The sequence below is a fragment of the Atheta coriaria genome, unplaced genomic scaffold (assembly GCF_025399875.1).
Source record: "Atheta coriaria isolate IRGN ID8LTWV9N9 unplaced genomic scaffold, Caltech_Dcor_3.1 hic_scaffold_7_pilon, whole genome shotgun sequence".
NCBI lineage: Eukaryota > Metazoa > Arthropoda > Insecta > Coleoptera > Staphylinidae > Dalotia > Dalotia coriaria.
The window spans coordinates 13024926-13045031 of record NW_027045449.1 but is presented as its reverse complement, the minus strand read 5'-3'; the positions used below and the strand labels follow the sequence as shown (position 1 = coordinate 13045031).

At 37.5% G+C, this 20106-nt stretch overlaps 2 protein-coding genes across 7 annotated transcripts in view; one reads left to right on the top strand and one right to left on the bottom strand.

Annotated features, from left to right (window-relative positions):
- The window catches only part of NFAT (NFAT nuclear factor), a 22623-nt gene extending 8093 nt beyond the window's left edge, over positions 1 to 14530 (top strand). Inside the window, exons 3-11 of one of the 5 annotated variants that reach the window (XM_065308363.1) lie at positions 6225 to 6411; positions 6685 to 6861; positions 7095 to 7261; positions 7322 to 7473; positions 7531 to 7870; positions 7930 to 8117; positions 8179 to 8323; positions 11520 to 13154; positions 13861 to 14530. In XM_065308363.1, the coding sequence (XP_065164435.1) occupies positions 6225 to 6411; positions 6685 to 6861; positions 7095 to 7261; positions 7322 to 7473; positions 7531 to 7870; positions 7930 to 8117; positions 8179 to 8323; positions 11520 to 13154; positions 13861 to 13865 (2996 nt within the window). In that variant the 3' untranslated portion in view covers positions 13866 to 14530. Of the gene's footprint in view, positions 1 to 4371; positions 4733 to 6224; positions 6412 to 6684; positions 6862 to 7094; positions 7262 to 7321; positions 7474 to 7530; positions 7871 to 7929; positions 8118 to 8178; positions 8324 to 11519 lie in introns of those variants that run through there. The other 4 variants (XM_065308365.1, XM_065308362.1, XM_065308364.1 and 1 more) reach the window with 4 other exon arrangements.
- Positions 14293 to 20106, bottom strand: ninaC (STKc_myosinIII_N_like and MYSc_Myo21 domain-containing protein ninaC). 2 transcript variants are annotated; one of them, XM_065308360.1, is made up of 11 exons: positions 19749 to 20104; positions 19589 to 19693; positions 19045 to 19527; positions 18713 to 18991; positions 17718 to 18652; positions 17370 to 17662; positions 17016 to 17314; positions 16192 to 16792; positions 15742 to 15929; positions 15485 to 15684; positions 14293 to 15423 (listed from the first exon to the last, which is right to left on the bottom strand). In XM_065308360.1, exons 1-11 carry the CDS (start codon positions 20061 to 20063, stop codon positions 14640 to 14642), a joined length of 4482 nt encoding a protein of 1493 aa, XP_065164432.1. In that variant the 5' UTR covers positions 20064 to 20104; the 3' UTR covers positions 14293 to 14639. The 2 variants fall into 2 exon arrangements, with proteins under 2 accessions (XP_065164432.1, XP_065164433.1); XM_065308361.1 differs by lacking the exons at positions 14293 to 15423; positions 15485 to 15684 and having other exon boundaries at positions 15834 to 16123; positions 19749 to 20106.

Below are 20106 nucleotides of genomic sequence, written 5' to 3'. Positions count from 1 at the left end.
GCCGATTATCGGCGGCAAATGTTTAAATAATGTCTTTATGGGCCCGATTGTAAATATGCGCGCAGCCATTAGCTGCGAGCTCTGCAGATATTAGACGGCTCGATGACCCTTAGTTCCAGGTTCATTGATTGGAGATATTTTTCTAAAGGCAATTAGTCAGCCGCACACAAACACACACAGAGCGCTACATGGGACACCGATAAAGATCCTGCGTACAGACGGGATAGTGGAATGCGTAAATGCGTCCGCTTGTTGACATCGGGTGCGTCCTGGTGTTTGTCGCGGGGGTGATAAACGCGTGCGTTGTAAACAAGCGAATACCAGCAGTGTGTGCTGCTAATCAAATATTTTTGGATTAATTTTTTGTTTATTTTGCTCGTAACATCTACAAATATGAATAATATTCGGGAGGTACACGCGATCGGCGCGTGCAATACTTTTACGCGGATATACTGAGTGTTTGCATCAATTTTTATTAAATGTCCATTGATAACTGCGATGTTTTATACTTATTATGTACAAATTTTGTTTATATTTTATTATAAATGGTTTAATTATAACGCGTTTAAATGTAACATAACTTAGTTTGTATAATTTAAACTCCACGGCAGTTATTTTAAGTGCCAGGCGATATTTTTGTATCGCCGCGTATTTTTGCACACTTATGGTATTTGCTCGTTTATTAACATGTTGTTTTGCCTACGCGTATACAGCAATCTTATACAATATGCATTACACTCGTAAGTAAACGAACAAATATATGACTTATCGTGCACAATTACTCACGACACCCAGAACGTGAAACATATTCAAATTGGTTTAGTTTTTGGCGCCAGTATATTGGTCGAGTCCTTGTTTGGTGTTATTCTCGGAATTGGTTCTTGTTTTGATTGTTTGACATCTAAATATTCGATACATTTGTGTTTTGCTTCGTTCCTTATCTTTAGACACGTCGTTTTTACGTGGCGTTGTAATAGTAACTCTATAGTTTCAATAGATTATTCATCCTTTACAGAAACACTAATCAATCTATTCATAATTTATGTAAAAATCTGTTTGTTATTACATTTGGAACTTAATTGAGCAAAGATTGATCTAATCATTATATTTTTTGTACAATAATCTAATCAAGATAATATTACTAGTGGCATTTGTTAGTTAATGGGTTTTGTTAGCATTATTAAAATAAGGGTGAAATAAGGGTGTTTTATATCGCGTATTTAAAATATATATCTTTACGCCCTTAAAAGAAAAGATTTTTGATTAGCATTCTTAAATTAATGCATCCATCTTCTTGAATATCACTATTCGCTTACGATGAGAAATTAATTGCTCTTTAAGACCGTATATTTATCATTATTAGGGATTTCCAAAGTGTGCGCCGCGGTACTGTCATAAGGGCGCCGCGAAAAATTCTAAACAATTCGTCAATTTTGTTGGAATTTCCAATTTTTGCTTTTTACACCTCCTTGCTTGTATGCTAACAAAATTCCAAGAACTTTCGAGCCTTTCATTGTTTTTTTTCCAATCCGTATCCTTTGATACGGCTGGTGCATTAAAAAAAATCTGATGCATTAAGCGCGCTGCTGAAAAAACCGCGAATCTATGCATCACATGAATATGAGCCATCATAATCACCATCATAATACTAATTTTCATTGTTTTGTTTTGCTCCGATTCGGAGACTAGAACGACCGTCGCTGATTTATACATAACATAGATTAAAGACCACCTTTTAAGAGCTTTGATTTGTTTGACTTGTCTCTGTCCCAATTATTCTAAATCAATTATGTCTAAATTATTCCTAAAGCATCTGAAAACCAAGAAAATAAAACGAAATTTTTGGATAACTTTGTCGGAAGCTAATGTACAATAAACTTATTTTTCTCTAGTGTCACAATGTATAATTTTAAACGTTCAAATGAAACTATAATTTGTTTACACAAGTTACAAATGACCTTTGCTCTTACGAAAATTCGTTTGACTGCATCAGTTGACAGTCCGATAGGAATAAACAAATATTTAACTGTTAGTTATTAATTGTATCGAAATGGTAATATAGTTTAATCTATTTAGGTTTGATTAGACATTCAAGACGGCTGTTTGCGCTAGGCTTGCATACTATATGCATGATGCAGCCGAATCGCGATCCGTGGAGTTGAGTGCTGATGAGATGATGATGTTGACAAACAATGCAGGAGCGTTTTACGCAATGAATGCTTTTGTAATATGAATCGGAAGGCATACAAAGTCCATCGCGAGTTTGTCGAACCGCCTGCTGGCTAGCAGTCGGCGTGATTGTATGCGCTACTGAAAATCCTTGGGAGTGCATGAACAAGTTGGACCAGTTCCAATAATATCATCATAAGTTAACCACTTAATAGAATTATTAACATGCAGATTTTGTCCTTGATTTGAGGGAGAGATTAAATTACCTACATGCCTACCCACCTACAAAAAATACTGAAAAGCAATAATTTTATACTTAAAAAAAAGAAATTAAATTTTATACCAACTAGTTTGATTATTGATCTTTTTTCGGCAAGATTTCACTCTATATACACATTGTTCCAATTTTCTTTTGGTTATTTTGTTTCTTAAATTATAGGTTTTATTTAAAAACAGGTTATTGCATTCACCTGTATAACATTGAATACCCTTATACATATGTGCAGCGCCGATGCATTTCTGCAGATTGTGCAAGTGAAAGTTAAAAGTTACATTTACATAGTTTCACAACTATACATGCATAAGTATTAATGTGGTGTTTTAACAATTAAAACTTTTGTCATTGATTTTTATTTCAACAAAAAAAATGTTTCAAAACACAATTTATTTTTGGTTTCTTTATTCACGAAAGAAAAAATAGAATGTGACTAGTGCGTCGGCTGGACGACATTTGAAAAGTTGTCGCATCAATTAAATACCGCTTAAGGGAACGGTTCGGCAAAGACAAAGCCATCAATAAATAATTAAAATAATCATCGATGACATCACAATCCAGTGCAATTCTTATAACTAAAAACTATCGCACATACTTGCGATAGCGTGTTATATTACTTCCCATTCAAAAGTGCGAAATACTTTCTTATGGCTCGCCCACAAGACGTCAATGGTTGTTTTCTTTATAAGGCAAAAGTTTAAACGGCAATTATAGCTTCTTGCGAGCGTCACTAAAAAGAACACATAAACACTATTGAGGGACACATATGCGGCTGAAATAAGACGGACACAAATGAACTCGTCGGGTAGATCAATAAATGTTTCATTGATCTATGTTCCGCTATACTTGTTGGTTATCAGCGAAGGAAGGACACAATTGCAGGTCGTTTGCATTACTTATCGTCGTGAAGGCAATGTCCGACCGCCGCGGTTTCTAAACAAGAACTTATTGCCGCTGAGATGATGCGAGATGCGAAAAAATCAGGTTAACAACACAGACATTAAGTGCGTTTGATGTCGATTGACGCAAAGACAAAGAACGATAACACATTAATATTTAATGATTTTCAAGACTGAAATATCTGTAATTATGAACTTTGGTCCAATTGCATTTTTTGTCAATTAAACATAATTAAAGGAATAAAATCTATAGATATGCAATGAGTTCATATAAAGACTTGTCGAGTTAAATTTGTAGCATTGCGATAATTTCCGCTCATGAATTTGTTCATTCGACCGTTTTAGGAATGTTGGCCATAAAGTTATCTCGCAAGTACTGACAAATTATGAATATTCATTAACGACGCCGAGCAGAATAAAGCTCGGCGTTGAATTGAAAGTCCGGAAACCCGTCGATTCGGAAAATGTTGTACATTGCTAGCCATCGTACACACGACGAGTTTGGTTGCGAACATCGGGCGTTATCACATTATTTGCTCTGCTGTCGTTACATGCGGAACCGCCTCGCAAGCTTGTACGTGCGTGTGAGCAGGACGGGTTTTAAATTAGACTAGGGCCGTTGACAACACTTGTTGTCCTGGTGACTGGCGCAGATTGACGTCAGGGTTTGAGCGTTGAACGTCAGGAAGTCGAACTGCCGAAAAACAAACGCTACCAAAAAATTTAAGAAAACAATTTGATATTACTCAATCTAAGGTCTAATTTAATATTTCCTGGAGTAATATCATTTATCTATGTGTTATGAAAAAGTATGCTTTTAGCGTATTTGTTTGCCTGTTAGGTTGTTGAATTGTTGATCTTTAGCAAGTTCAGGAATTCCGTGGAGGAAAACAAAACATGCGCCGTCTTGCTTACGCATTCACCGCTCGTATAAGTGGGATGCGTTGGATGCGATTTGTAGTAATAATAATAAAACGCGAGCGCCCGCGAAAGCTTCGCGCTCGCGACTTGAAGTACGTGGGCGACTGCGACGATTCAGTCAGTCTCTACACGCGAAGCGCAACGCACTGCAACCACAGATATCGACACGCATGATCGGCGAATGCGAAGAAGACGTTTTCTCGTCGCGTCGCGCGCACCACGACTCTGAACTTTGAATGTTCGAAAGTCGAGGTGTACATGATTCTAGGCGTTTAAGCCTCGAAGTAATCGAAACTAGTCGCACAAGTTTATCGAGTCTTTTGCTTGAAGCTTGAAAGCTTCCAAGCACGCGTGTGTAGTATAACTTGCTGTGATAATTCAAAGTTTTAAATGTTTTTTCTTTTTTTAATTTTGTGAGAACACTGTGATATTTTTCCGGGCAGAAAACAAGTGATTAAAGAGTGATACTGTAAGTATGTTGGTATATGTCGACACGAACACAAATTTGCGAATGTAATTAGAAGCGTACTCCTTGGGCCGCGGTGTCTTGTTGTGAAAATCGGTCTGCATCGACGCGGTAATTATCGTATCGTATCATGTGTTCGCCGTGTGCTCACGCAACCACGGCTCGTAAACAGGCAAGCAAGAACAAACAGTTTACTTATTGCTGGCGTGATAAGGGAAGCAAGTTCAAACATAATTTATGCAAACGCGCGCAGCGATTTTAAGTGCGATTAATTTAAATATACTCATATCATCCAGCGGCAAGAGACTCCGAACACTCGAAAAAAACAGGATCAAACCAGATGGGATGATGAGCGCTTATCTAACATTAATATACCCACTTGAATCTCGCATTTGTCACTAAATAATTAATGAACGCGTGGTGAATGGCTGTGTGTTTGAGCTATTGTGTCGCATCTCGACTCACAAAGATACGAGTCGTGCGCGCACCGTGAATAATAAGATAATGGTTAAATGTTAATGTGGTCCTCGGCACGTGTTTCATTTTTAAGCAATGTTTGTGTACGCGCTTTATCAGTGTATACTTTATTAGCTAGCGAAAAAGCAAAAATGTAAATCAAATATTTTGCTATTGTTGTCATGATTACGTGTACGTTGAAAAAATTCTAAGTAGCGAGTACGACCTGAGTTTGAAGCAGAAATAATCGGTTATATAAACTACGCGAGCGACTTATGTCGTAGGTCATGAACGTTTGTAAAATGTGGAGCGAGTTGCAAAGTTTACAAACTTTTTTCATAAATGCTACGCATTAAACGCCTGGTTGCAACGGTTGCAGTTTTGTTTTAATTAATGGCTGCTAATTGCGTTGAGGTTAATTTCATTTACATTATGCGAGGTTGTGCGTTAAAATTTATGGAAGGCTTCAAAAATATATCTGCATATTATTGACATAAAATTATTTTACTCAGTAGTGTCTAGTATCTAAACAAGTAATTAAAATTGTAATAACATCGGTAAGTTTATAAACAAGCTATTTTTACATGATTATGCTCAGAAATATTCAGAATTTAAGCTACGGGTTGTTGATTGGGAGGAAGCAGAGATGTGAATTTCGTATAATTCGCACTTGGGTTATTTTTAGTTATTTAGCATGAGCTTTAGACGCGCGAGAAACATTTGTGTGCGCGCTTCGAAAATAAATTTATATAACGCATCTACAATATGGCTATAATAAGTGCGAACGCAACTAAATAAATGTTGCACGCGACCAGGCGGGCAGACGACATTCCGGCTGAAACGTCTAGAGGAGAGCACCGTGTTCGTGCGTAGTGCAGTGTGGCTGCCAAGCAACGCAAATATAATGAGCTATATAAAATTAACCTTGAATATGATGCACTTTACTACGATTTCTCTATGAAAATGCGCCATAGTACATCGACAGGCGATTATTAATGTATTTAAAAACTTATCAAATATGTTTGTATCTTGTTTACAGGTAGTATGAAAATGACAATGTATACGGCGCCGACGATGGTGCCCAGGCAGCAGACGAAGGAGCGTCTGCGGCAGGGTCGTCCTGGTGGCAAACGGCTGGCTGCTCCGCGCTCTTATAACGGCAAGGCGCGATCCATGGCTCGGCGGTGTTTAGACCCGTGTGATAATTCCAACGATAGTGGTCTTGGGTAAGTTGCGTATAAAGTTGCGCAGCGCTTCTTAAATCAAAAACATCAAAAATAATTTCTTTAAAAACAAATACAGTTGTTATAAAAGTATTCTATATCTATGTGTTTGTTGACAATGCGAAGGAAGGGGGGTGTAATAAGTTACATTGTAATAACCAGAAATTTCAAAATGCAATTTGTAATTGTTGTTTTTTTTTTCTATTTTTTTCTAAATGTAAAATCATGTTTCCTTGGTTTGTTTCTAAAACTTGATTGATTCTTTTGTTTTTATAGTTTTGACCATCACGTGGATCGCCACAATATGTTGAGCTCGAATGAAAGCTTGCATTGGGCAGACGCTGATAGGGCAATGGCAAAAAGGCAGAAAGTCGATGTGAAGCTCGAAAATGATGAGGTCAATGATAACTACTCCTTTCCTGAACATACACATACATATAGGGACACAACTACGTAAGTGGGTTATGCAAAAAGCTCGCCAGGGATCATATTTCATGTTTGCTGTCACGATCAAAATTCGATTGCTGCCAATGCCGGCATTGAGGCGAATTGGTGGAGGCGCCGGCAATATGCTATAGTTTTTGTTTTCGCTTTGAATATTCGTTCCATCTCATCAAGTCGCAATCGTTGTGTTCATTTGGATCGTTTTGAATAGTTCAGAGAAAAAATGTTACATACCCTTTTAGGCTTATCAGAACAGCACCTTCAGTTACTTTCTCATCCTTTAGCGCATCCACGACGCAGGGAGTACACTCGGGGCGGGTTGTACCGCGTGGACATGCTCTTCTCAACTCGATACCACATTCAGCACCGATTACATTAACATCGCAATTACAAGCCTCATCCAGATATCGTAAGTTGATTTGCTTGTGTTTGGTGATGATGTGATGATCATTACGTGTTGATATTACAGGAGATATATCCTTATCAATCATCTACCAGCCTGAACAGCAACACAGAGCGCGCTATCAAACTGAAGGTAGTCGTGGCGCGGTCAAAGATAGAAGCGGGAATGGTTTTCCTGTTGTTCAACTTGTTGGATATAACAAACCTGCCACGTTACAAGTAAGTTACTCACGATGAACTGATGACCATGGTGAACTGATAATACGTATCCTTTAGGTGTTCATTGGTTCAGACCAAGGCAAAGTTGCCCCTCACATGTTCTACCAAGCGTGTAAAGTCAGTGGTAAGAACTCAACACCATGCAATGAGAAGACAATTGACGGCACGATTGTAATCGAATTACAATTGGAGCCTGGCAAGGACATGCAAGGTACTTGCGATTGTGTGGGCATCCTGAAGGAGCGTAATGTTGATGTTGAACACCGGTTTCCCGACCAACTCGGTTCTCGTGCGAAGAAAAAGTCGACGAGATGTCGCATGGTGTTCCGCACAACTATTACCCACACGGACGGCATGCAGGAGACACTGCAAGTGTGTTCACAACCCATCGTTTGCAGTATGTATATTTATCCACGCATTTTTGCTGATTTTAACTGTGTTTTTTATATCATCTAGCACAACCTCCGGGCGTGCCTGAAATTAGTAAGAAGTCGTTAACATCGTGTCCAGCCAGCGGTGGCTTGGAGTTGTTCATTATCGGCAAAAATTTCCTCAAAGACACCGTCGTGTACTTCCAAACGAAAGACGAGTCGCGAGGCAGATGGGAACAATCAGTTGTTCCTGATAAAGAGTTTTTACAGCAAGTGAGTTCACGTACACAGAAACAATTTACATGATATTAATGTATATTTTTAATTGTTGCAGACTCACCTAATATGTGTAGTGCCACAATTTTTCCTCCCCGACATAACCGAACCGGTATCGGTAAGGATGTATGTAATGTCGAGCGGGAAAACTAGCGAGCCACATTCGTTTGTATACACGCCCGTTAACGGGGCAATGCCAAGTGGTAAGCTCGCGTCAAATATATTTCATCATCTTATTACATCAGATCGACTTAATATGGTTGTCTCGACTTTACTTAAACCGCGTCATTTACATTTAGTATTAAATATTTTTTCAGCCGTAAATACATAGCCACCATAAATTCGAGACAACAAATTCATTATTAAGTTGATTTAGCTTTGTGCATGATGCATGATAACTTAATGTAGTGAGTGGTGGATAAATCATGTTGCAGCAAGCTACACGTAACCTAGCAAGTTGTATTCTAACAATGTGTTTATTCTTGCTACGACATGCTTTATCATATGTAGGTAAAGTAGTTGATCGGATTGGTCAAAATTTTAAAATGCAGATTTAAAATTAGCAAATGACAAAACAAAGATATGTGATTTTTTTTCAAAACAAGTTTTTGTGATAATTATTTTAAATTTTGACAAATCTAGTATCAATTTGGTTTATATACTTAAAACAATGACAACAACGGCAAATATATGCTTCACATACAGACAGGCGATAAACTGAATAAATGAGCGAGTGCGGAATTTGTTATAAATACGTTTGCGGTTTGTGTGACCAATTTGAGTGTGTTCGATGCGTGCGATCTGGCATCGAGTCGGCCGGAGTCGACTCGATGATGGCGTTGTTAATCTGTTGTTACATTCTGAATGATTTTTGATATATCTGAGTGTGCGCCTGCGAGTGGAGCGAGTGGTTGATTGGGGTGCGTTTGAGTGGTCGAACATTAACTTACATAATATGCAAAGCGAATGCATGAGTTGACATGTCAAGCATATGTGACTGATGTAGTACGATATTTGTCGTTGTTATTGCAAAGCTGGGCGGCGAAAGTTTCCATCGTTTATAGCGATTATCAAACGTCGAAGGCAAATATAATTTTGCACGATTTTCTCGCGTCCTGTTTGTCGGCCAGCGCATATATAAAGTGCGCGCTCGATTGAGAATGATTGATGGGTCGGCGGCGAGTGGGCGCGTTTTAGAGACGCTTATTACTATGGGCACCTTCGTCGCTGCCATTTTATTTAGTGGCTTGGAAACAGTGTGACTCTCATTCATTGATGATTTTTTACTTCCGTATGTTTCTTGTGTTTCTCTATAGGTACCAGATTAATAAATCACGTCATGTTGTGTTATCATAAACATGAAAAACTGAGAAAAGCAATATTTATTGTTAAGCAAATGATCATACAAAATACAAAATTTTTATTGTTAAATTCAGACCAAGCTTTTGTTTACGTTGTGATTTCATATCAAACTTTAAATATTGTAATATCCTTATTATATTAATGAAAGAATTATGTACTTGAAAAGTTTTTCGATTACCGCGAGAACAAAGCGTCGGTCAACAGATGACCAAGGGAGGACACTTGTTTGGCGTGCGTCGGGAAACTTTTCAAATTTTTTAATTAGTCGCAAGATATTTGATTTGCTTTCGTGCTTATATGTTATACTCAAGCCTTATAGAATGTCTTGCGACGCCCATGTATGAGCAACAAAGTTCTGAATTTTATTATTCAAATTTCGCTTTGTCTCATACAGCATACAGGCTCTGTATACGCAGAGGGGCCGCCTGCCGTCGTCTTCTGTCAGCCTGCGGAGCCTAATTCTCCGTCAACAGCCGCGTCATTCAGGTCTAAGCGCATCACGGGTACTTAATAAATGAACACACCACACTACACAACATGATAAACTCACACCACTTACATTTTCATCATTACACACTCTTGAACACATAACATATCAAAACTTTCAACATAGTACATTCATATAGTAGTTTTAAAACTTTATCACACAGAAAAACACTTAAATTTGCAAACAAAACATACACGCCCCACACGCGCACACATGCACACACAAACACAAACAATTAATTACATCATACTTTCCACTTTTTATATTCATTTATTTTTAAATTTAAAATCTTATTCGTAACTGACATTTTTGATATGTTCGTTTGTTGTTTTGTTTTGTTGTTCTGTTTGCGTTTTTTCTCGACAGCGCAGCACTGAGATTTTCTTTAGGTCATCATCATCATCAGCCATCGCAACATCATCTCACACGATTCAAAGGATCTCATATATTAACCTTTATTTGCAGGAAGCGTACCTGATTTAATACATAAATGCAATTACTGCGAACAAACAATGTTAGTTTGGTGCGAATGCGTATAGCGAGAGTGAACCGAATGATGGCGTGTGTGAGTGTTACAATGAAGCGAATGCTGCAGAATGATGTGGAAAATACGTTTCTCTTATATTTTATTATTGTACTTAAACGAGTGGGTGGTTCTCTTCTCGTTTTGATAGTTGTTAGCTTTGGGGGGATTTGAATGCGTATGTCGTGTTTCCTGGGAGCCTTCTTCATAGATCTTTTACGCGTTTTATGTTTATTTGGTGTGTCATTTTAACGTTCATTTGTAACTAACTCACTCATAACTTGCTTTTTATTGGTTTCAGTCACCATTAATTAGTTTTCGTATAAATAATGCATTGAACAAACATTTAAAGCTGCAAAAAATATTTAAAAAAAGTGCAGTTTTAACATGTAAGTTTTATTTGTCATTTTCTTTGCTTTCATTTAAAGCCTTTATCTCTACATTTCCACGACGTGAATGCTGGGTGGGCTTTTTTTCATTTGTTTGCCGTGTTTCAAAAAAGTGTTTGTTTGCATTTTATTTGCGTGCGAAATTGAAGTCTTGCACATATTGCTTATCAATTTTTAGTTAGTTAACCATAAACGTGTAAAATCTTGGTGTTGGTTCTTGATCAAATTTAACGTTATTTCTTTACAAAATGACAATTTGTTTCATTTGCAGTGTATTGAAACTCTCTTTTTTATTTGATTAATTAATTACTTCTTGTAGTGAATCTTCCATTTTTGATTGAGTGAATGTCTGTGCGCGAGATACTTTATGACTGTTTGAAGATATACACATTTTACGAGCATTAGTCGAATGAGATATTAACATTGTTTGTTGTGGTCTCATATATCGTCACTAAGACAATTCAAAAGTTGATTGCCAAATTTTGGTCGACGGTGCGAATAATGTGCACTATGGCGATATATGAGACATTAAACCATCACCTGAGCCTTTTTTACAGTGGCTTTGTTGGCAGCTAATATTTAATTATAAGCATCAATGTGAATACTAGTTATCTAATCGGCGTTTACGCATTTTACAGTTTGCATTGAGGCACAAACCTCACCGCTTCAACAAGTGTCGTTCTTATCGAAAATAATGCCACCGCCGGATACGAGTCTTGTGCCGTTGTCACAGCGACGCCTGTCCGCCGCGAGCATCGTGAACACCGATTCTATGTCGCCACCGATGAGATGTAATTCATCTATGAAGCAGGAGTTTATGGACGAGAACAGCCAGAATTCCGTAATGGACGCCTCCGAGCTGCAACCGCGATTCCGTCACATTTCTGAGAGCTCGTTGGACGTACAACAAGGCGATTCGAATCTCTCGATGATTAACGACAACTCAATGGATATGATGCATCATCAACAAATGGTCCACGCAAACATGAATGAGAATTCGAATTTGAGTTTGGTGAACGAAAACAGCATGGATATGATGTCCGGCGGACGTACATCTGTATGCGGTGAAATTATTGACGAGACTTCGAATCATTACTCGCCCCAGCGATCTCCCGAAATGAAGGTCATGGATCTGCGAAGAAAGATGCCCATGGCCACGGTGGCAGATTTGGTCAATACGAAAGAGCCTTCTATGGCTACTTTACAGAGTTTCGGAATGATGGAACATAACTTGGTACCACTGCCAGCACAGACTGCCCAAAGTATTGAGAATTATTTAACGAATATTGAAAACAAAAATCCATTTTTACAACAACCTAGCAACACCGTTCTCACGACCAGCTCGTTCATGGCGCCACAGATGATGTCGACTGTATCGAACGAAGAGAAACACGAGGCTGGTACTTCTCCGATAGCGGTCGCCGAGGCTGCTTTGGCATCAGCTCAGCACCAAACAGTCATTCAAAACATTGAAAATGGTTTACTAAACAACACATTGGGTAACACCATGCCCACAGAGCGATTAAACGTACTAGTTAACTGTGGAGTGGAAAGCATGGTGTCTCCTAAAGAGTCAAATATGCTACTAAGTCAGGATGTTATGATGCCTTCGATGATAAACACAAATTTGACATCGCCTTTGGCTCCTCCGGCGTTGAACACACCCAATTCGAATATATCGCCGGAGGTAATTTTAAATTCGCAAATATCACCGAGCTTAATGTGCCGAAGTGCCACTCAGGACGCACTGCTACCATCCACAAACCTGCAGCCTATTTGTCAATCTACGGCCCCGCATAACGTCAATGTGGAGACAACTATGACTAACCCGTTGTTAAGTTCATCTAACACAAGTTTACTTGTGGTAAATGGTCCAGAAAATGCCATTATTCTTAGCGCTGCTGCAGACTTGCTTGAAACGCAAAAGAACATTAGCGAAATTCTTACAACCACGAACGGGGAAGTTATGCCCATGAGTCAATTGCAGACCACCGCTGGTCAAATTGGGAACAACTTTTTCACAACTGCCGACAATGCTACACTTGTCGACACCATCACGAAATCTATGGCGCAAAGCAACAAAGATTTTATGATGCCTGTGACGGTATCAATACCAATGCAAGGAACGATCACTGGCCCTGTCGTCACAACTCTGAAGGAAATGCAGAACGAGAAGAAGTGCGAGGAGGAGTTGCGGATGGTACCGCCTTCTTTGGCCACGATGTCCGAGAATGATCTCATCAACATCATTAATCCTAGTTGTTTTGATCAAGGTAACAACGCCATGCACTAAAACGTGTCCGTTTACACATAGAAGTTATAATTCGGAATGAGCATGAATCAATTTAAACGGAAACACTCGCAAAACAAAGCGTTAAAAAATATTGCTTACATACGAATGAAAGTTCGGGGAAGATCAGTGATCTTAGAATTCTTACTACCCCTAAATATTATTTGGTTTGTTTCTGTTTGTCCTACTAACCAGAAGAGAAAACGGCATATGACACTGCCCCGCATATGTAAAAAGCTTTTTTTTTGTAATTTTTGTCGTCAACTCCTAGTTAGAAGTGGCTGCTACATTTAGTACTATTATCACTGTAGCATCTAGCGTATGTAGATAATGCGATGTCATTGTACAGCAATGATGCAGCAAATATTTAACCAAGTTAGTCTTTACAGTCTAGAGGTAGTAATTGTTTGAAATTAAGTGTATTGTATTCGTAGTAGATTCTTTAAGTGTGTAGTTTGCGATTTTCTCATTATTAATTGTCGTATCTTACTATCGTTTGTAACTAATTGATACTGCTTTACTTTCGTTACGATTGATAACGCTCGATATACAATAACATGTAGATGATTAACCCAAACTGTTCTCATATCGCGTATACCTGTTATTATTGTGTAAGTGGGCAGTCGTTTGCATTGTGTTACATTTAGTTATAATTACGGTCTTTAATGATGTGCATTTGTTGTTTTCAGTTTAAGACAGACACGCAATGCGCAAATTTCATGTTATGGTGGAGGTCGCACGCATCCATTCATTCATCTTTTTTTAATTTCATCATCCATGTGCATCCTTATAAAGTCATTACCGACTGTGTCTGATAATGGCGCCGATAGAACTTTCGCGACGCGTGAAAATTCCTATGATAAACCTATGAAAAATTGATAAAGCAAAAGAAGAATTTTATAAACCGATATATATGATCAAAAATCTATTTACCGCCGATGTCATATGTGACATGCTGTTCATATTGAAATGTACATTTTTTACAATAACTTATATTTATTGTATCTGCTATAATCATTACTGAGTACTGAGTACATTTCGACGTGAAACTGCTGGCGTAAAGATGCACTGAAGGACACAGAGAATATTCTATGTAGGTATTAAGTGTTTGTATAAATGTATTATTATCCTGTTTACTACTGAATATGTTTATTAATATTAACGCAGGCAAAACAAATGATAAAACTATTCTGATCACATGTGTGCCAGAAAACAGAGTGTTATTATATTTGTATTATTTTTTAAATTTTATTTGAACTTGGTTTCAAGAAGCATTGATTTCGCCGAGATGGATCTTCAATTTGATTTATTTTGAATTTTATTACTACGTAATAAAGATAAGTTACTTGTTTACTTTAACTTTCAACATGCTAATAATTACATAACCGCCATATAACCACTTAATTCTATATTCTACTTAAGTTGAGTTGAGTATAATATCTTTTTCTTTATAACATTTTGACTAAATTTATAAATCGGCAACCATACCTTCCATGTAAATACCCGGAGCAAGTTCCAACTTCTGTCGCTGCCGTTGATCTAAACTATCAACACTTCTGTTCTTCCTTAAACTATTTTGTCGGCTATCGTAAACCAGATTTTCCTGGCTAAATCCTTTACGATTCTTGAATGATAGATTTCGAAGTGTCTCCACGCTTCGTTTCATTGAGTCTCGATTAACATTTGTCTTCCTAAGCATTGCTTGGAAGTTAAATGGTGGATCATCTTCATTTCCTGATTCCGGAGTGTTCTTGCGACCTATTGTACGCAACTCAGCTATGGGATTCATTCTGTTTCCTGTACCATTGTATTCATGATCTTTGGGAGGGAATGTTGAATTCTGTTGGTTTCTTTGATTGTTATAGTTTGTGTTTGAATAAGAATGCATTGGATTGTATGAATGGCGTGCAGTGGTTGATGTTTGATTAAAACCATATGATTGGGTTGAATAGTTTGACATTGGTGGAGGTGGAGGATTATTATTTCGAAATAGATTTCTGCCGTGATTAGGCTCTGGTTGTTCCATGGACATGGTAGATAATCTTCTGATAGGCTCATCGGGATCTCGGGAGTAAGGAAGGTTTATTAAAGGTTCGGTTGGTCTGTGCATTGAAGAATGAGATTTTATATTGGCTGAGTATGGTTTGGATATGGCTATCTTGGTTTCTTGTAAGGTGTTAGTGATCTTCGAGGAGACATTGTCCCGCCATTGAAAAGGTGCGTCCCAATCTTCGTCCTTATCCAGAGCTACCCTGAAATAATGGAAAATTGAGGTTTATTATTTATTAGGTGTAAATAATACTCTTAACTTACCCAGGATTTGATAAAGGATCACACATGTATGATGTATCAAAATATGGAATGTCAATCAGCCTAAAAGGTAACTTTAAAACAGATGGTTTAATTTCTCCCAACCACCCTTGAGGTTTTGCATGACGGTCAACCAAATCCAGACCTATGTTATTGTTAAATCTTTGAAGGGCACAAACGGCTTGTTGATTGAATAAATGCACCTGCAGATATCAATCAATAATGACAATTTGTGGTTATATAAAGCAAAATTAAATTACCTGTTGTGAAAAGTTAAACAAATCATGATATCTTGCAGCTCTGTATTGCAATAATACTTGAAACATTGTTTTGGCTTTCCATTTGGATGCGTAAATGCGAATAAATCTACAAGTAGACGCGTCCAACTTCTCCGCTGGATTGGTAACTAGAGGAGCATATGCTTTTCTAACAGCCACTCCTCGGTATGCTACAATGTTTAAGTAACTATTTATTAGTTTATATTATTTAGTTTCAGCATCAAATATTCTAAGGGATCGGATGAAATGTACGTCATATCATGTTTAGTTTAGTCAGATTGCGAATTAACTTCGGAATCGTCTTGTTCATTGTCTACACTATCGTTATCATTATCATTATCGTTATCAAGATCCTCGTCGACAACTAAAACAATTTCGAAGTTACAGTTTCATAATGTCAGGGTATAACATGCAATGTAACGTGTGTAATACCTTTCTGCAACACCCTTGCCGCTTTGTCTTCTTCTAATTCATCAGCGGACATTGGATAGCTGCTGACGACCTGGCCAGATCGTTGTTTCTTTAAGTTTAGCTTTGCTAGAAAGCCACGCATCATTGATTGAATTTTGATAATTTTCTTTACTTGATTTTCGTAGAGTCGGGCTAGGTATTCTTCATTGTAGTATTTTAGAAATACTTTTGATTTTCCAATCATCCATCCTTCCATTTTTAGACGAATTAGAAGCAAACGACAGTTATCTTTGGATATTTCGACATTTTCATCAAATTCAAATGCAAGGAATTTGTATCTTCGTAGAAACTCTGAAAATGGAATTCGGTGTGGATAGCCCTTTTGGCGTGCTTTAACTGTATCGACAACCGCCATGGCTCGAAGCTGTTGCTTTACAATTTCCATATGGAAACCACGGGGTTGTCCATCTAGGTCAGAACGTAGACAACGGACGAAATGAGTGCCGCCCGCCGATCCACCTACCGATAGCTCTTTCAATAAATTCAAACACAGGGACCTAAACGTTGCTACGGTTGTACGCATTTTGGTAATTTGTGAAAATTGTTGTTCTTGGTTTCCACCCTATTAAAAAGAATAGAATACTTTCATCTCTATCTTTAAATATTATTAGAAATTATATTGCTGAACACGTGTTGCGAAACTTTTATTAGTTTCTTTTAGTTTCACACGTTAGTCGCACAACTGTTACTTATGGACGATGCCAAAGGTCAAACTTTCAAAACACGTGTCCCACAAATTATAATATAATATTCTAAGATATAATTAATATTGTTGACAATTATACCTTTTGATTATCTTCATCAGAGGACGATGAAAACTTTAATCTACTCTTGCTTTTAGGTAGTGATCCTTCAAAGGAAGTTGTAAGGTTTCCAGTTCTTGTCAGTTTACCAGTAAACAATGCTTTAATGTGTTTGTTTTTGGATAGTCTTAGAGTTTCAATCACCTCGGGAGGTAGGAAATCTCTGTTCCTATCGGGCATTTCTTTTGCGTTGTAGGTAACTTTTCCTGTGTAATGTGAAACAGAAAATTCCATAGCCCCAACGACACTTATATGATTTCTTTGTGGGGTTTTTAAGTAATCTACAAATAAAAAATTGTGTTTATTAAAGAGAGTACTTATTTATAGACACCGTACCGATAATGTACTCTCCAGTATTAGCCATTTTGGAAGCATCATCGATAAGCATCAATAAACCTTCTGGTTTCCCCAAAATTTCGTCTAAAGTAGCTTTGTTATCATAATAATGCAACGGTGTATTCGGAACATCTTCTTCATTCATTTCTAAACACTCCCAAGCAAACACACGTTGCACAAAATGGTAGTGCAATTGTTCATTTAAACAATTAATAAATAGTTGCGTTAAATGATTTTCTTTGAAGCATTCAAAACCGTAAATGTCCAATAAGCGCACGGAATATTTTTCTCCGCTGCAAAAAAAAACTTCAGATGAGAAAGTTCGTAAAATTTGTACATAATTATTACAAAATAGTCCTTCCATAAGATAGTCGGTGATTGATAAAATTGATGACATAATCAACCATATGACTGTACATGGTGTTTGCAAAAACATCCCTGGCATCTCTAGCTTCATCGCAACTGTGTCTTCTACGTACTGCTGTTCCTTTCTTGATCAAACAATAATTTGTCAAAGACCAAATTACCTTCTTTTCATCTGCACCCAATAAGTTAGCGACTGCAGCAGCCACTTCTTCGTTTTCAATTTCTGCTACGCCCTGATCATTCTGATAAAATTTAACATCTCCTATGAGTAAAGTGGCTGCTAAGACTTTATTGATCATATCAATTTGTTCTTCAGCAAAATCAAACATTTTATAAATTGCTTGTATAGTATCCCACTTTTTTACATTAACTTGAGGGTTATCACGTGGTTTTGTTCTAGAAGTGTTATCATCGGGAACACGAAGATAGCGATACTTTCTTCCTGAATCTAATTGGTATTTCTTAAGATCGCCTTGTGATTCAATTCCGTCATAGAAGTAATATAGCATGTGGTAGTTTGATTGTGTCATGTCAACTGATGAAACGCGCCATTTTTCAAGTTGGTTCATAGTGAATATAGCACCGGATACCTTTCCAGTGCTTCCGAAAGTTACCTCTGCTTTTAAGACAGCTCGAGTGGAATAATCATTGTAAGGTGTTGAAGCATGCGTAAATGCGTGAATAAGCTTCATCGCGTCTTTAAGCCGACTACTGTTGATGTTATCATTTCGTCCAACATACAACAAGTGATCAAGTAAGTGCATAAAGTTAGTTGTTTTTCCGGACCCACTTTCTCCTCCTAATACTATGTTTTGTGGAATTATTTGATGTAAAGCATCTTGGTAAGCTCCTTCTGCAATTGCATAAATGTGTGGAGAATTTTCCGATCGTGATTTGCAAGAGTATTTTTTGTGAAACTGTAAATATTAAAAAAAGTTTAATGATTAATTAGTTAATTCATATATAATTTTAATTACCAGTTCACCATAAATTTCTTGCTTGACATTAGGATTTAAAACCAAGAGAATGTTTCCAATGAAAGTATGAAATTGGCCCATCTTCATTCTAGCGTGCAGTTCGTGCAGAACTGACTCTTCGCTGATTTTCTCTAAGGCGGCTAGATCTTCTACATACATAGGTTGCAGATCTTCATCTCTTGCCCTCTTATATAAATTGGTCAAAACTAATGTGTCATTTGTAGGTACTTTCTTATGTTTGTCAATATCAGAGAGGAGTAGTTTTATTTCTTGTGTTAACTAAAAATGAACTCAATTAGATAAATGTTGATAAAAATATTAATTCATTTTACATGATAATTATTCTCCGGCACTAATTCCATAAAAGGATGCTCGCTAAGTTCCATTATAAATGGTCGATGCTCGGGATTTTTCACTAAACATTCATTGACGAAGTCATTGAATGGTTCCGACCAATTTGCGGGTCGGTACAGGGTAGGTGGAGGGTTTCGTACAATTTGGAACATTGCCCTTGTTGGATGCATATCAGTAAATGGGGCTTTTCCATCACCCAACTCAATAGCAGTTATTCCTAGTGCCCAAACATCCGCCCGGTTTCCGTAACCCGATTCTTCGTCCTGCGGAGTACTTGTTACCACTTCAGGTGCCATCCAACACGGCGACCCAAGACGTGTATCACTTTTTCCAAATGTACTACTTAAATGTCGTGCCAAACCAAAATCTACTAATTTGACTTCACCTTCTTTGGTGAGAAGAATATTGTTTGCTTTTATATCGCGGTGCATTACACGTTGTTCATGTAGATGAGTTATTGCCTATGTTAAATATAAAATTTAGTTAATTTGTGTTTTATTTTGAATAAATATTTTTTGTTACCTTGATTGTTTCTTTAAGAATGAAAGCAATGTGTTCTTCAGACATTCGTCGGTTTTTATTTAGTAAACTATTTACTAAATCCAGCACAGAGCCTCCTTCGCACAACTACACAAAATAATTTACTACATTTTTACAAACAATTATAATATTTTTTAATTACCTCCATCACAAACCAAACTTCATCTTCTCTGCCTTCTGTTTTGCGAAACGTACCATAATAGTCCGGAAAGTTTGGATGATTTGAAAATTCCTGGAGAACTCTATATTCTTCTTGGATGTAAAGAAAACTCTCTCGGGTAATTTTCAACATTTTGATGGCCACCTTGCGATTTTTGTTTTCCGAATCGCAAGCGGCGTACACTTTACCACACACTCCAACAGCGAGACATTCTTCCAAAACAAAGCGATCCTCAGGATCAGGCAAATCCTCAATTTGCAACTTCGACATGGTGCCCACTTCCAGTCGCCGATACATAAACCGGCATGCACAGAATCAGAATCTCTACTAAACATTTCAA